Genomic DNA, 14,207 nt, shown 5'->3' on the forward strand with positions numbered 1-14,207 from the left:
CTGCTCAGTACCATAGAGATGAGTTGTTTTCTTTAATTTCACCACTTCAAGCAGCGATAAATTGGGCTGCAAAAAAAGAAGATACTAGGGGATTCAGAGTTTTCCCTGATACTGAAGACCCTGATGGTTAAGGAAGTGTTATTAGAGTTCTTAAATGCCGACAAAACTGGGTCAAGGAGGTGTTAATTTTTTGAATGCTGACAAAACTGGTCGCACAGCAGCAGATATTGGCGTCCATTCTCCAAAAACAATTTTGCTCTAGTAAAATGGAAAGATCCTTGCACAGGAATTTGGAAAGGTCCTGACCCCGTACTAATATGGGGAAGAGGGCATGTTTGTGTTTTTTCACAGGATGAAGATAATGCATGGTGGATACCTGAGCGGCTTGTGCGACATATGGATCAAGCAAAGATAGAGGACTCTCAGATTAATGCTGATGACTGAAACATGGGCTTACGTTCCAGATCATCCCATACTTCATCCAGCTGTTTAGGAGCAGCGGGAAATTGCTGTCTTCAGTAACAACTCGCGATTGCTGGGACTTCTTGCTTTGAATTTTGCAACCGTTGTGGAAACTTGTTTATGCTGGACAAAGAACTGGTAAAAATGTCAGGAATATGGGATGTCTACAGTTGACACCTGTGATATTGCAGACAAGTACAGAGACTGATATTTTGGAAAGAGAATTGATTGTACAAAGACTGATAGTATTATTTTGGAACTGGTACTTTTGATTATTTTGGACAAAGACTGATAAGAAATTGTGCTATTGAAGGTTTGGACTTGTGGGGCTCTGGTTACCCAGGGAAAAAAGATAAAAATGTTAGCCCACTAATAACTTGTTTACTCTGTAAAACTGATTCAACAGGTAAAAATCATTGTGTTAATTGGAGAAAAATGTCTTACTGAAATGCCTATCTAACTGATACTCCCAATACCTTGTTTATTAGAGACTTGGGACAGAGTGTGGCCTCAGGACAAAGTGAGAACATTTTTTCAGCAGAAGTGCACAATTTACCTTTGAAGGGTACCCCCATTTAAGAGGCTGGTAGTCAATGACGGGTAAGATTTCCTTGGGACAAGGAAACCTAAGACAGGATATACAGCTTAGCTCTGTATTATCCAAAGACGAGTAATCCTTGATACAAAAAGGAAACAACCTAAGACAGACACAGTCTTCTTAGAATATAGTAAAAAAGGGGGAATTGTGGGGAGCCATTAAGGCTTCCCCTAGATTGGTGTCTCTGACTCAGCTGACTGTCCTTCGCCCAGAGTCAAAAAGGTTTGGGGTTATGGGAAGTTCAAAGAGGTCTGAGAGAAGATCAGGTGGTGATGACACAAGGGTACTGATAGGCCTATCTGTAATGTGTTTTGTATTGGTATTTATTGTATTCTGGTGGTGGTAGCACATGAATGTTGATTGACATGTAGCTGTGTATAAATACCTCTGGAAAAACAAACCCAGAGTTGGCGTCGGCGCAATAAAGACGAGATTGACCCAGAAGTTGCGTTGGCCAGGAGTGTCCGCACGATAGAGAATACTGACCCAGGCATAGTCATCGACCTGTAGGAAATACTGACCCATGAACAGGGGTCGACCAGTAGAGATAGTAGACTGATAGCTCCCCCATGTTAGGGTTAAAAACTCTTCATCCTCATGCTTCACTTCAGAACCCCTACTCTTGCCAGCTGGCTCCGGGCAATAAATGTTTGTTAAATAAAATCAATGCATGATCTCTCAGTGCAAAATTGTGGTCAAACCATCAGTCAAGTCATTCCCCATTTTCTTCTTTTTCAAGAAAGGGCAACTGGGCTGTCGATCACATAGAAGCCTCAATTGGAAACACAGGTGGCTTGGAAGGGGGTAGAAACATAATAAAAAACAAACACAAGGTTGCTGGCTTTGTGGTTTCTGTATTTTTTACAGGTTTAATTTAGATTACCTCTGATCCTAATGGGATTTCTATGAGGTAAAGAAAAGAGAACATTTTGCTCATTTGATAAATGAATATGCTAAACAAAAATTTGAATATTGAAAGTCATTTTGAGTTTCATAGTTAATGAAGAAATACATTTAATATAGTTTCTCATAGAACTGTATTACAGATTTATATAAATAGATGAATTTAGAGGTCTGCTTGACAAATTGCCTTTGGAAGAGAAAACTCAATATATGATCAGTGGTATAAGACATAATAGATTTTTATTCTGAATCTTTTAAAAATTTTAATATATTTAATGTAGTATTCAAAATATTATCATTTTAACATGGAATTCATATAAAATTTAAAGAATCTGATAATATGAATTACAATCTTACAGCAGGTATATGTGTTAGTTAGCCAGAGATGAGTAGGGCTGAAAAGAGATATGGCGATTGCTCCACCCACTGTAGTCAGACACTTCTAGCCCATACATCATAATGTTAGACATCAGAGGTAAATTTCAACATGGCAAATTTATCACAGTCACACTAAGCTACGACCACTCAAAGTACTATACATGAGGAGGAGTGGGATTTTTGGAAAGTATAAAAACTCATCATGTGACAAATTCTCCCCTATTCTCCACTCCTGGACCAGTCAGCTCAGTGTCCCTCCTGATGAACCCATCCAATAAACGCATTATGTTCACACTATCTGTGTCCCCCAAATGAAATCTTTTCATTAGGAAGACAAGAATATAGGTAGACTATTAAAGTCTCTGGGTTTACTGCTCAATTAATGATCCTAGGAATAGCACTACCTACATAAAAAAATTAGGATGAACTTAAAATAAAATGTAGGTGAAAATACTCTGCACAAGTCAAGTATTTTTCTTTATTTAAGAATCATCAGCTGGGCGTGGTGACTCACGTTTGTAATCCCAGCATTTGGAAGACTGAGACAGGAGGATTGCAGTTTGAGGACTAAGTAGTGTGGCTGTTTGCAACTCAGTGAGACCCTGTTTCAAAATAAAGAATAAAAAATAGGGCTGGGAATGTAGCTTGGAGGTAGAATGTCCCTGGCTTCTATGACCAGTACTGCAAAAAAAAAAAAAAAACAAATCATCATTCTATCTGATAAATTAGATAAAATTCCATGAAACCTTAAGACATTTTTTCTGGCAGCATTTCCTGGGAATTACTTTGCTTTAAAATCTGAGGGTATTAGAATTCATAATTATTTAGAAGTTAGCAGAATAGTAACTGAGGTAGCCAGAAGTGTGAAAAAGTGATAGTAAGAGATCACAGTAGAGTATTACTGGCAGTCTGTCATCTGTTTAAAATTTTTTTTTCCTCAAATAAAGAACTGAAAGCAAGTTGAAACAAAGGAACTCAGAGAATCTAGACAAAAAAAATCCTTTTAATAAAAAGGGAATGAAAAGAAGAGCCATCATTAGAATCTCAACAACATTCTACTTCAGGAATAGAGGTGAAGGAGGGAAAGCAATGGGTATTTTTTTTCAGTAAAACCTATTTAAGTATTTAGCATAAAATTGAGAACCTGAATAGGAAGAACACCCAAGGTGGGACTGATAAAGAGTATCTGTAGCACATCACCTACTTGGAAAGGACACACTCTGGCTATTTCCTGGAGATGCTCTGACTCCCTGAGTGGCACACCTGAGCAGTCTTCTTCATCTCTCCAGGCCCAGGCACAAGTCATCCCACCCAAGACCACATGGGCATTCAGTTACAAATGTCCCCACACAAAATGCAAACCTTCTAAAACATGAGATCTCTTTAATCTAGATTTTGCCTGCCAAAGATTCAGAATTTACAATAAAGTCTAAATTATAAATACCAACCTAATTTAAATAGTCTCTGTTGGAATAGATAGGGTGCTTCTATTTACCTCTTCCCCTACATTTGTTATGTAAGGATATTCATAACCTTCATATTTCCTTTTTTGTGTTTTTGGCTATCTTGACATTGAATGTACACATGTGTGAAATATGTATATATGTACACATTTACTCTTTAGATAATCACTTACTTCAGAACATTATTTACAAATACATTCCTCTATGCATTAAAGTGGTACTGTATTTATGAACCTTTTAATATTTAAAAAATTTCTTCTACATACCGGCACCATCTGTTTTAATTCTGTTGGATGGTATGCTGGGCTCTCCTATACCCAGTGTGTTAGTGGCCACCACGCGAAACTCATACTCCATCCATGGGATCAAGTCCACTGCTTTTGCTGCCTCCATGTTTCCTTCAATAATAGGAGGATCTAAAGAAAATAAATATTAAATAGAGATTATAGATTCACTAACAATTTTATAGGCCCCTTTTCCATTTTCACTTCATTTCTGTGTGTGTGTGTGTGTGTGTGTGTGTGTGTGTGTGTGTGTGTGTTACTAGAGATTGAATCCAGGAACATCCTATTACTGAGCTATACTTCTAGGCCTTTTCTTAATCTCTTATTTTGAAGCAGTGTCTTGCTAAGTTGCTTAGGCTGGCCTCAAACCTGTCTTGAGGCTGGCCTCAAACCTCCTTCTGTCTCAAACTCTCAAGCACTGGGATTAAAGGCCCACATCCCTGAGCCTGGCTTCATTTCACTCTTTTGAAAAGAATGGCACATATTTTATTGAACTGAAATAAAAATAATAACTCAGAGTCACAAAATGTTAAGTTTAAAGGAGTAAGAGATCAATGATAAGTAGTTATCTGGAAAGAGTAATATGCATATAAATTACTTCTTTAGTAAGCCTAGGGTAGACAGACTGAAATTCTGCACTTCTACCAAGCTCCTAGGCAAGGCATTTGATTGTATGTCTGTAGTATGTCGAGATATATTGCAGACCATATCTTGAGTAGCAAGGACTTGTATTCATTCTGGAGGTAGAACCTAGAAATATTTTATAAACCAAGGATAAAATTGACACACAACTTTTCCTAGCTGCCATTGGTGTGGTCTGTATAAAACCAATGATTTATTTCTAGGTAAAAGGGGGCAACATTTATAACCTTTCTGGTTGTTTTCTAGCTGTTTTTATAGGTTTATACTTATATAATTTGGAGCAGTGATAAGTGTTATAATGGTTAAATACTCAGAATTTATGCTGCTAATACTAATGAACAATTATAAATTATGGGTAGAATATTAACCCTACCTTGTTTATTTGAGATATGATAAAATACACAATGGAGACAGGTCTATACCTTACATTAAGCTCTCTTCAAACATTTCTACTTGTTTATTATAAGCCACATATACATATGCATGTAAATACCTGTACTACCTATTTGGGAAACTTGTTCCTTTGGGGCTTGTTTATGACTCATTATTTCGAGATTTTTTATCTGGCAATGTAGTTCATGAATATGCATCTTTTAAAGAAGTTGCATCTATTACTATAATGAATGCAAAGCATTCTAGTGTCCAATTTCTACTTTTGGAGAAATTCCTGTATGGTTCAGACTGTAATAATGCTAGCAGTGTTACTCTTCTAGACATTAATTTTGTCACTCTTTTATTTAATCATGAATTTCTTCTATATGATGTTCATACATTTTGGACTTTCTGATTACAAAATTAACTTCTCCTTCCCCTTGGAAAACATCATTCTACCACTTCTATCTCCTCCACTGTTCCCTCACATGGAATTACAAACTGTTTTAGTTGGTGCAGATAGAGATTATTTTAAGTAGCTAAAAGAGAAAAAGTGAAACTTGGGATGTTAAAGGGGTCTTCAAGATGTAAAGGGTAAACAGTGGGCTGCTTGATCCTGAGGAGGCTACCCCCTCATCCCTACTGAATACATTTCAATGGCTTTGAGCCCCTGTAAAGAATTGGCTATAGTGCTTTAAACTATGGCCTCTAAAAGATTTTTCCATATCTACCTGATCAGAACCTGTGATTGTTGCTTTATTAGAAAAGAGGGTCTTGGCAAACACATTTCAGTTTAAGTTAAGACTATGATTAAGTTAAGGATATTTAAATATGATCTTCTTGGGTTATCTGAGTGAGCACTAAAACAAATGACAAATGTCCTCATAAGAGACACAGGATACTTATAAAGGTAAGGCGGTGATGTGTCCATTGATATTGATTTGATGTAGCCATGAAGCAAGAAACACTTGGAAAGATCAAAATTTGAAAGAGGCAAAGCACGGGTTACTCCGTAGAGCCTTCACTGAGGGTACAGCACTGCAAAGACTTCAGTTTTGTACATCTGGCCTCCAGAGCTGTGAGAGAGTAAATGTCTATTGTTTGAGTCTATGTAGTTTGTGTAAATTTGTTATGCCATCCCCAGGAAACTAATGCAAAGGTGTAAAAGAAGTTGATGGAACTCTTTGTTATTTTCTTTTTGCCCTGGGAATCAGGACTTGGGTCTTGAGTACCTGAATTTTCACTAGATCAGGTCTGAGTCAGGCCACTTTTTAAAGATAACCTCAACATTGAAAATTAGAGCTTAAGTGTCTGATGCCTGTCAGAAGCTTCTCTATAAAAGCCTAAAATATCATTGTATATGGATTAGTATTTAAATTTTGGTTTTACTTTTGAATATAAGTCTTAAGCAAAAAAAAATTTAAAGCAAAAAACCATACTCCTTACTTTAGTGCTTAGGGCCAAAGACCCTTTTAATAGTTTTTATTTTAACTATCAGCTATGAGAACTAATGCATAGATCTATTTTCAAATACTGCAAAACTACATGACTCAGAGCAAAAGTTCTCATTGCCTAGAAGTGTTGTTCAGCCATCATACCACACTGACTGCAGGTTTGAGCTACCTTAAAAACTTCCAAAATCATGCGAAGACTTAAAACAAACTGTTTCAAGAAGAGCTCCAGCCAACATAATTTCCATTGTTCTAGACTTTTGGAAATGGCCTTAATGAATTCTGATATTTCCTTGAGGTATAAATTCAATTCAAACATTTAAGATCTTCCATCTTAATCTAAAACCCAAATATATGACACTATTCAGCTAGAACTTCCCACTCAGAGATTCTAACTAAAACAACAGAGCTGTATTTGAAACTGGAAATTTCCATTTAAAAGCATCTCACTGCTCTAACACAATTACTCAGTTTTGAGTTTCAAGCCCTAGAACCAACCCATAAAATGATCACCTGGCAAGAGTCAGAAAGGAGCCACAGGTGTGGCACAGTTCCTTGCTGCAAAAAGAAAAGCAAAATGTGCTCTGGCATCCCAGCAGGTGTGATTCATTGACCCTTCTCCAAGGGACATTTGAATGTAGCCTCATAAAAATCTAGAAAATCATGTTTAAAGTGGGAGTTACAAAATGTGAAGAAGAAAGAAAGAAAGAAAGAAAGAAAGAAAGAAAGAAAGAAAGAAAGAGAGATACCCAATAATGAGCCCTGAAAAGTTTTCATTTTTTAAATTTATCAATATTAAAGACAAAAAGATAATACTAAAGGCTAAGTAAAGATATGGCAGAAGAGATACTCACATACTAGTTATGAAAAGAAAACTGCTTCTACTTTTCTGCAGAGGAATTATGTAATATATAGTTCATTAGCTTAAGCTGTTGACACTAGATAATCTAATTTACAAATTTCTCTTTTGAGAAAATAATCTAAAATCCAGAGAAAGATTTATGTACAAAGATATTAACTGTAGACCATTGTAACACTCAATTCAATCTTATACATAAAAGAACTTTAAACATAAATACATTTCTTCTCCACTTAAGGTTACTTATCCCAGGTTCTTTTCTTTTATTCTTTTTGGTACTAGGGATTGAACAGGAGTATTCTATCTCTGAGCCACTCCCACCCTGTTTTAATTTTTTTTGAAACAGTATATCCCTAAGTTTCTGAGAACTTTACTAAACTGCTGAGGCTGGCCTCAAATCTGAGATCTTCCTGTCTCAGCCTCCCAAGCACTGGTATTACAGGTATGTGTCAGTATGCCTGGATCCAGGATCTCTTAACTGTGCTTCATACCTTGCTTTCTAGGCCTCATTATGTTCTGGTGAGAATCCCCTTACAAAGGTGCACACACACACACACGCACACACACACACACACACGCACACACATACATGCACACACATGCACACACACATGCACACACACACACACAAATAATATTTAGCACTTTGTAGTATTAAAGTAGTAGCATAGAATCTAAAATATTATTCTAAATATAATATGAACATCTTGGAAAAATCTGAGAATAACATCAAACAGTCCACTTTCTTTAAAAATTCAAGAAAAGTAATATTTACTGTATTTATAAAATATGTACTCTTTTCACTCACCTCATTATTCTAAATTTAATCTTTGGATTACTGAAATTTTGTATCTTTAAAAAACATTTGTTTAATATCCTAAATAATAACTTTTATAAAACTTAATTTAATTCTGTTCCTTTTTTATTGGGAACTACCATCAATATAAATAAGATACATGGGATTTTTTTAACCATAAGGGATTCTGAAACCATTTCTACAGATTCTGAGGGATTGTTTTATATTTATACATATGTATATGTGGTACATATACAAATACATATACATATATATACATATACAAATACATATACATATACATATACAAATACATATACATATACATATACAAATACATATACATATACATTTATAATTGTGTTGTTGGCTCTAACATATTAAAATATAATACATTTGACAATAGCTGCACTAAGAAGACAAATAAGAACAAAGATGTAATGAAGTGGCATCAGATGGTAACTCAAATCAACATGAACAACTGAGGAAGACCAAGATATATAAATTAGCCAGGTGTGGTAGCACAAGCCTGTAATCCCAATATTTGAGAGGTTGAGACAGGAGGATGACAAGTTTGCAGCTAGCCTCAGGAATTCAGCAAAGCTCTCCATAATATAGTGGGACCCTGTTTCAAAATAATAAATACAATAGGGCTGGAGGCATAGCTTGGAGGTAGAATGACCCTTGATTCAATATATGATATCTTTTGTTACGAAAACATAAAAAATAAGCTGGATATAGTGGCACATGCCTCTAATTCCAGTACTTGGGAGTCTGAAACAGAAGCGATGTAGCAAGACCCTATCTCCAAATAAAATAGTCTAAATGGTATAGCTCAGAAACAGAATGCTTCTGAGTTCATTGTCCAATGTTCATCAACATACACACACACACACACACACACACACACACACACACACACACACAATAAGTATCAAGGTTAATTAAAAAAAACCCGATATTATATAGACTTGTTTATCTTTCTTTTCTTAAAGACTAAAGTATAGAAAGTAATACTTGTGGCAGAAAGTTTTTGGGTTTGTAAGATACATGGATGCAATATATTAAATATAGTACATATATAATTATAATGGCAAAAATGGTGGAAGATGAAATATAGCTATCTAGAGAAGCATTCCCACATCTCACTGAAATTAAGTAAGGGGATATTTGGAGTCCATTCTACTAAGTTCAGATATATCAGGCAAGCCCTAGAGAAGTAATTAAGTGCACACACACACACACACACACACACACACACACACAGAGGAATATCATTAAAGGAATTAAAATGATACACTGGAGCCAGGCGTGCTGGCGCATGCTTGTAATCCCAGCACTCGGGGAGCTGAGACAGGAGGATCACACAGTTTCAAAGCCAGCCTCAGCTACTTAGTGAGGCGCTCAGCAACTTATTGAGACCTTGTTTTCAAATAAAATATGAAATAGGTCTGGGAGTATAGCCTGGAGGTAGAAAAGTCGCTGGGTTCCACCCCCAGAACCACACACACACACACACACACACACACACACACACACACACAAAGAAAATGATAAACCAGAAACCATGATTACCCCAGAGATCAGTAAGTAGAGAATAGAGAAGCAAAAAAGTAAAACACATAAAGAGCAAAACCTGGGGTGGAAAAAATGGCAACTGTGGGACACAGTACAACTCAGTAGTTGTAACAAACAAAAATCAACTACCAAGAAGTCAGCTACTTGACAAGAAAAACAAAGCAGTGAAGATACCTATGAACAAAAACACAAAAAAGGGAGCCATAACATAATAAAATGCAGTAGTCAGAACACAAGAGAGTAAAGACCTGGTGAACACCATGGTTTCAGAGGGCCATGCCATCTTAGGGCACCCACCTGAGCTGTGTCAAAATCCTCGGCAAAAAAAACAAAGACTTGAGGTGAAGTAAGCAGTGGAAAATCTCCAATATCTTAAGCTATCAGCACTTTACTTCAGGGACAAAAGAAAAAGATCCAAAAGTCCATGTGCTCACCAGAATTCTGTACTTGCAACAGCACACTGTGCCCTCCAGAGACCTGGGCTAGCAGGACAGTAAGGTAACTGCATTTCTCAGTGGATTACTACACAGAGCAGCTGCAGAGACCTTGGTGGCCTGAGATTTGGTGGTCCACCCCTGAGGTTGTCAGGTTATTACCTACAGAGACACAGGAAAGGCCCATAGTGCCCAGGGTACAGTGCCTACACAGGGTCACAAGGGGTCACTCCAAGATTACATTGGACACCCTCTGCCAGGGCAGGTAGGGAGGTCCAGAACCAGGGCCAGAAAGCACAAAGTGTAGGGCCAGAAATCTGCACTTACATGAAACACATTTACAGTGATACTTGCCACCCTTGAGACCTAAGTGCATTGCAGCGAGAGATGTGAGAGGGGTGAAGGGCCCTCTGCACTGGTTCTGACAGAGAAACACCAGCACAGAGTCTCAAACATTGCATTAGTCACAAAAGTGGGGCCACATACTGATAATAGGTTACTGAGTAAATGAGATCTATTGTAACATGCTCTGGAACCTACTGTAGTGAGCAGACATTAAACGGCTGAAAGTATCCACACAGATCTAGGAGAACTGCAAAGTTCAAGTCAGCTCTTTATGTGTATATTTGCAGTATTGTTTTTCATTGCTGTTGTTGTTTTTATTTTTTTATTTTGTTTTGTTTTTTATTTTCTATTGTTGTTGTTATTTGGTTAGTTGTTTTGTTATTTACTGCATGTTTGTTTGCTTGCTTCCCCACTCTTTTTACAAGCTTCCTCTCTCTCTCCTATCTACTTTCTTCCCTCAAAACATTTTTTTCTGTATTTACTTGCCTTATATTCAACGTATTTCACATCACTATACCTAAATACACTACACTGATTACAAGAGTTCTATTATATATTCACTATCTCTCATCTCGACCAGATACTACCTTAGTATACTTAAACTCTTATTCAACTTGATCACATCCTCTACCCTACTCCTATACCTGTCACTCCAGGTCCACCCACCTAACCCTCACCATTGAAAACAAAATGACTTCACCTTGAATAAACCTGTTGTCACTTCTAAATCCCTATGGCTAAGATTGAATCAGAGAGGTGATCCACAAGAAAAGACTGCCAAACACATAAGATAAACTAACCGCAGTCATTAGAAGGAAATGCTCAACAGCTCGCATATGGCAATTTAAAAAATGCCTACATCACAAACGATTCTGCTCACACCTCTGATCTGACTCTTTATAAAGGTAGTGACAGACAGAATGCCTGAAACCCATCAATAACACTATAGCAGAAGGCAGAATGAACCTCATAACAACTCAGTGTTGATGATCCACAGGAAGAACAACAGTGGGGTGATAGTAGATACAATCTTTAGGGTTAACATCGAAGTGTAAGTGGCAGCTGGACCCTTATTTTCCAACAATAATCTGGAAAAGCACCTATCAACAATGGCTCACAAAGAGAAAGAAGATGCCAAGACAACAGAAACACAAACCTGAGAACTCTGAAAATATGAGAACAAGGAACAGTGAGGGGGAAAAAAATCCCATAACTCAACAAGGAAAATCACCAATATGGTTACAAGAAATGCAAAAAAAAGAATTCTGGCCAGGCGTGGTGGTGCATGCTAGTAATCCCTGCGCTTGGGAGGCAGAGACAGGAGGATCACGCAGGTTCAAAGCCAGCCGCCCTGGCTTAAGAGACCCTGTTTCAAATTATAAAATAGGTCTGGGAGTGTAGCCCAGAGGTAGAAGTGCTTCCAGAAACCCCAGTACTACCAAAAAAAAAAAAAAAAAAAAAAAGAGAGAGAGAGAATTCTGAACTCTGATTTTCAGTATGATGAAAGGCCTCACAGTAAGTGTACAGAAAATAAAAGAGGAAATTGAGACCTTAAAGAAAGAATCAGAAAAAAAGTCTGGAATAAAACAAAGGAATCAATAAATGAAATGAAGACAGCAATAGAAAAAAAGTATGGAAAGTTATATGAAATGGAAAACAAAATGTCATTGTTAGAAAACAGTTCATTCAAAACCGAAAGCACAATCAAGAGTATACAGAAGACATTACAACAACAGAACCTAATCATCTAACAAGTATTGAACAATATGAAACATCCTAACTTACATATAAAAGGCACTGAAGAAAGGATGTAGGCACAGTCCAAGGTTATCCAAAATATCTTCAGAGAATAATTTCAGAGAATTTTACAAACATAAAAATGACTTGGACATTCACATACAGGAAACATACAAAATATCCTTAAGACAAAATCAAAGAAGGACTTCCCCAAGCCACATAATAATCAAAATGACTAGCATAGAGGCTAATGAAAAAATCTTAGAAGCAGTAAGAACAAAAGTACAGGAGACATTCAATGGTAAAACAAAAATAAAATAAAATAAAACAACTCCAGATCTTACAACCCAAGTCATTAATGCCAGGAGAGACTGGTATGATATAATCCAGACCCTGGAAAAATACCTCCAACTAAGACTGCTATATCCATCAGTTACTATTTAAAGTTGATAGAGAAAAATGTTTCAAATTAAGCAGAATCTTAAAAAGTTTGTGAATACTAAGTCAGCACTAGAGATAAATAAATGAGATAAAAGCAAATTTAAAACCAGAGAAGATATAAATTTGCTAAGAAGGGCAACGAAGCAAAGAAGAAATAACACTACATCAAACAATATAGAACACAAAATGACAGGAAAAAATTCATATATCAATAATAACACTGAATGTCAAAGAACTCATCTTATTAATTAAAAGACATAGATTGGCAATGTCAATTAAAAACCATAATCCAAATATATGCTGCTTGCAAGAAACTCACATTATAGCCAAAAATAATCATAGGTTAAAGGTTAAAGGATGGAAAAAGATATACCATGCAACTGGAGACCAAAAATGAGCAGGGGTAGCAATGCTGATATCTAATAAAACAGACTTTAAGCTAAAACACATCAGAAAAGACAAAGCAGAGCAGTTCTTATTAACAAAAGAAATATTCCAGCAAGAAAATAACAATGATAGTAAATGTTTATGCCCCAAATGTGAGTCCATCCACATTTGTAAAACAAACTCTTCAGAATATCAGGTCTCAAATAGACCAAAAGACAATAATATTGGTATATTTCAACACACCACTCATGCGACTAGATTGATCTTCAAGGCAAAAGATGAGTAAAGACTCTTCACAACTAAAATAACCAAAAAACAAACAAAAAAAAAAACCAATAAAAAAAACACAAAACAAAACACAAACCAAATGGACCTAATAGACATATACAAAATACTTTAACCAGCAACAGCTAAGTACACATTCTTCTCAGCTGCCCATGAGAAATAGATCACATCACATGAGAAATAGATCATCCAAAATAAATCACATTTTAGGCCACAAAGAAAGCACCAGCAAATTCAAATTATGTAATATAATTCCCTGCATCTTTTCAGATCACAACAAATAAAATAGAAATAAAAAACAGAAAGACCAAAAGAGATTACAGAAATACATGGAGATTGAATGATACACTCTTAAAGGAGGAGGTATAAGATCAGAAATAAGGGGAAAAATAAAAAAAATCTGGAATGTAACGAAAAGAGAGACACAACATACCAAAATATATGGGACACTTTAAAGGTGGTGTTTAGAGGAAAGTTTGTAGCATTGAGTGCCCACATAAGAAGAAACGAAAGTTATCAAATAAACAAATTAATGACACATCTTAAGGACCTAGAAAAAGAGGAATGGTCTAATCCCAAAGCCAGCAGAAGGCAGGAACTATTTAAAATCAGAGAAGAAATAAATAAAATAGAGAATTTAAAAAAATACAAAGGATTAACAAAACAAAGACCTGATTATTTGAAAAGATTAAGATTATTTGTAAAGACCTAGAAAAAGAGGAATGGTCTAATCCCAAAGCCAGCAGAAGGCAGGAACTATTTAAAATCAGAGTAGAAATAAATGAAATAGAA

General features: G+C 36.2%; 1 protein-coding gene across 2 annotated transcripts in view; it reads right to left on the reverse strand.

Annotated features, from left to right (window-relative positions):
- The window catches only part of CNTN1 (contactin 1), a gene marked incomplete at both ends in the record, with an annotated part of 193,938 nt that overhangs the window by 78,144 nt on the left and 101,587 nt on the right, over positions 1 to 14,207 (reverse strand). For both annotated transcript variants that reach the window (XM_080705114.1, XM_080705115.1), the window contains one exon: positions 4,071 to 4,220. In XM_080705114.1, coding sequence (XP_080561240.1) covers positions 4,071 to 4,220 — 150 coding nt within the window. The remainder of the gene's footprint in view (positions 1 to 4,070; positions 4,221 to 14,207) is intronic.

Source organism: Muscardinus avellanarius (genome assembly GCF_963383645.1).
Source record: "Muscardinus avellanarius genome assembly, chromosome: 11".
Lineage (NCBI taxonomy): Eukaryota > Metazoa > Chordata > Mammalia > Rodentia > Gliridae > Muscardinus > Muscardinus avellanarius.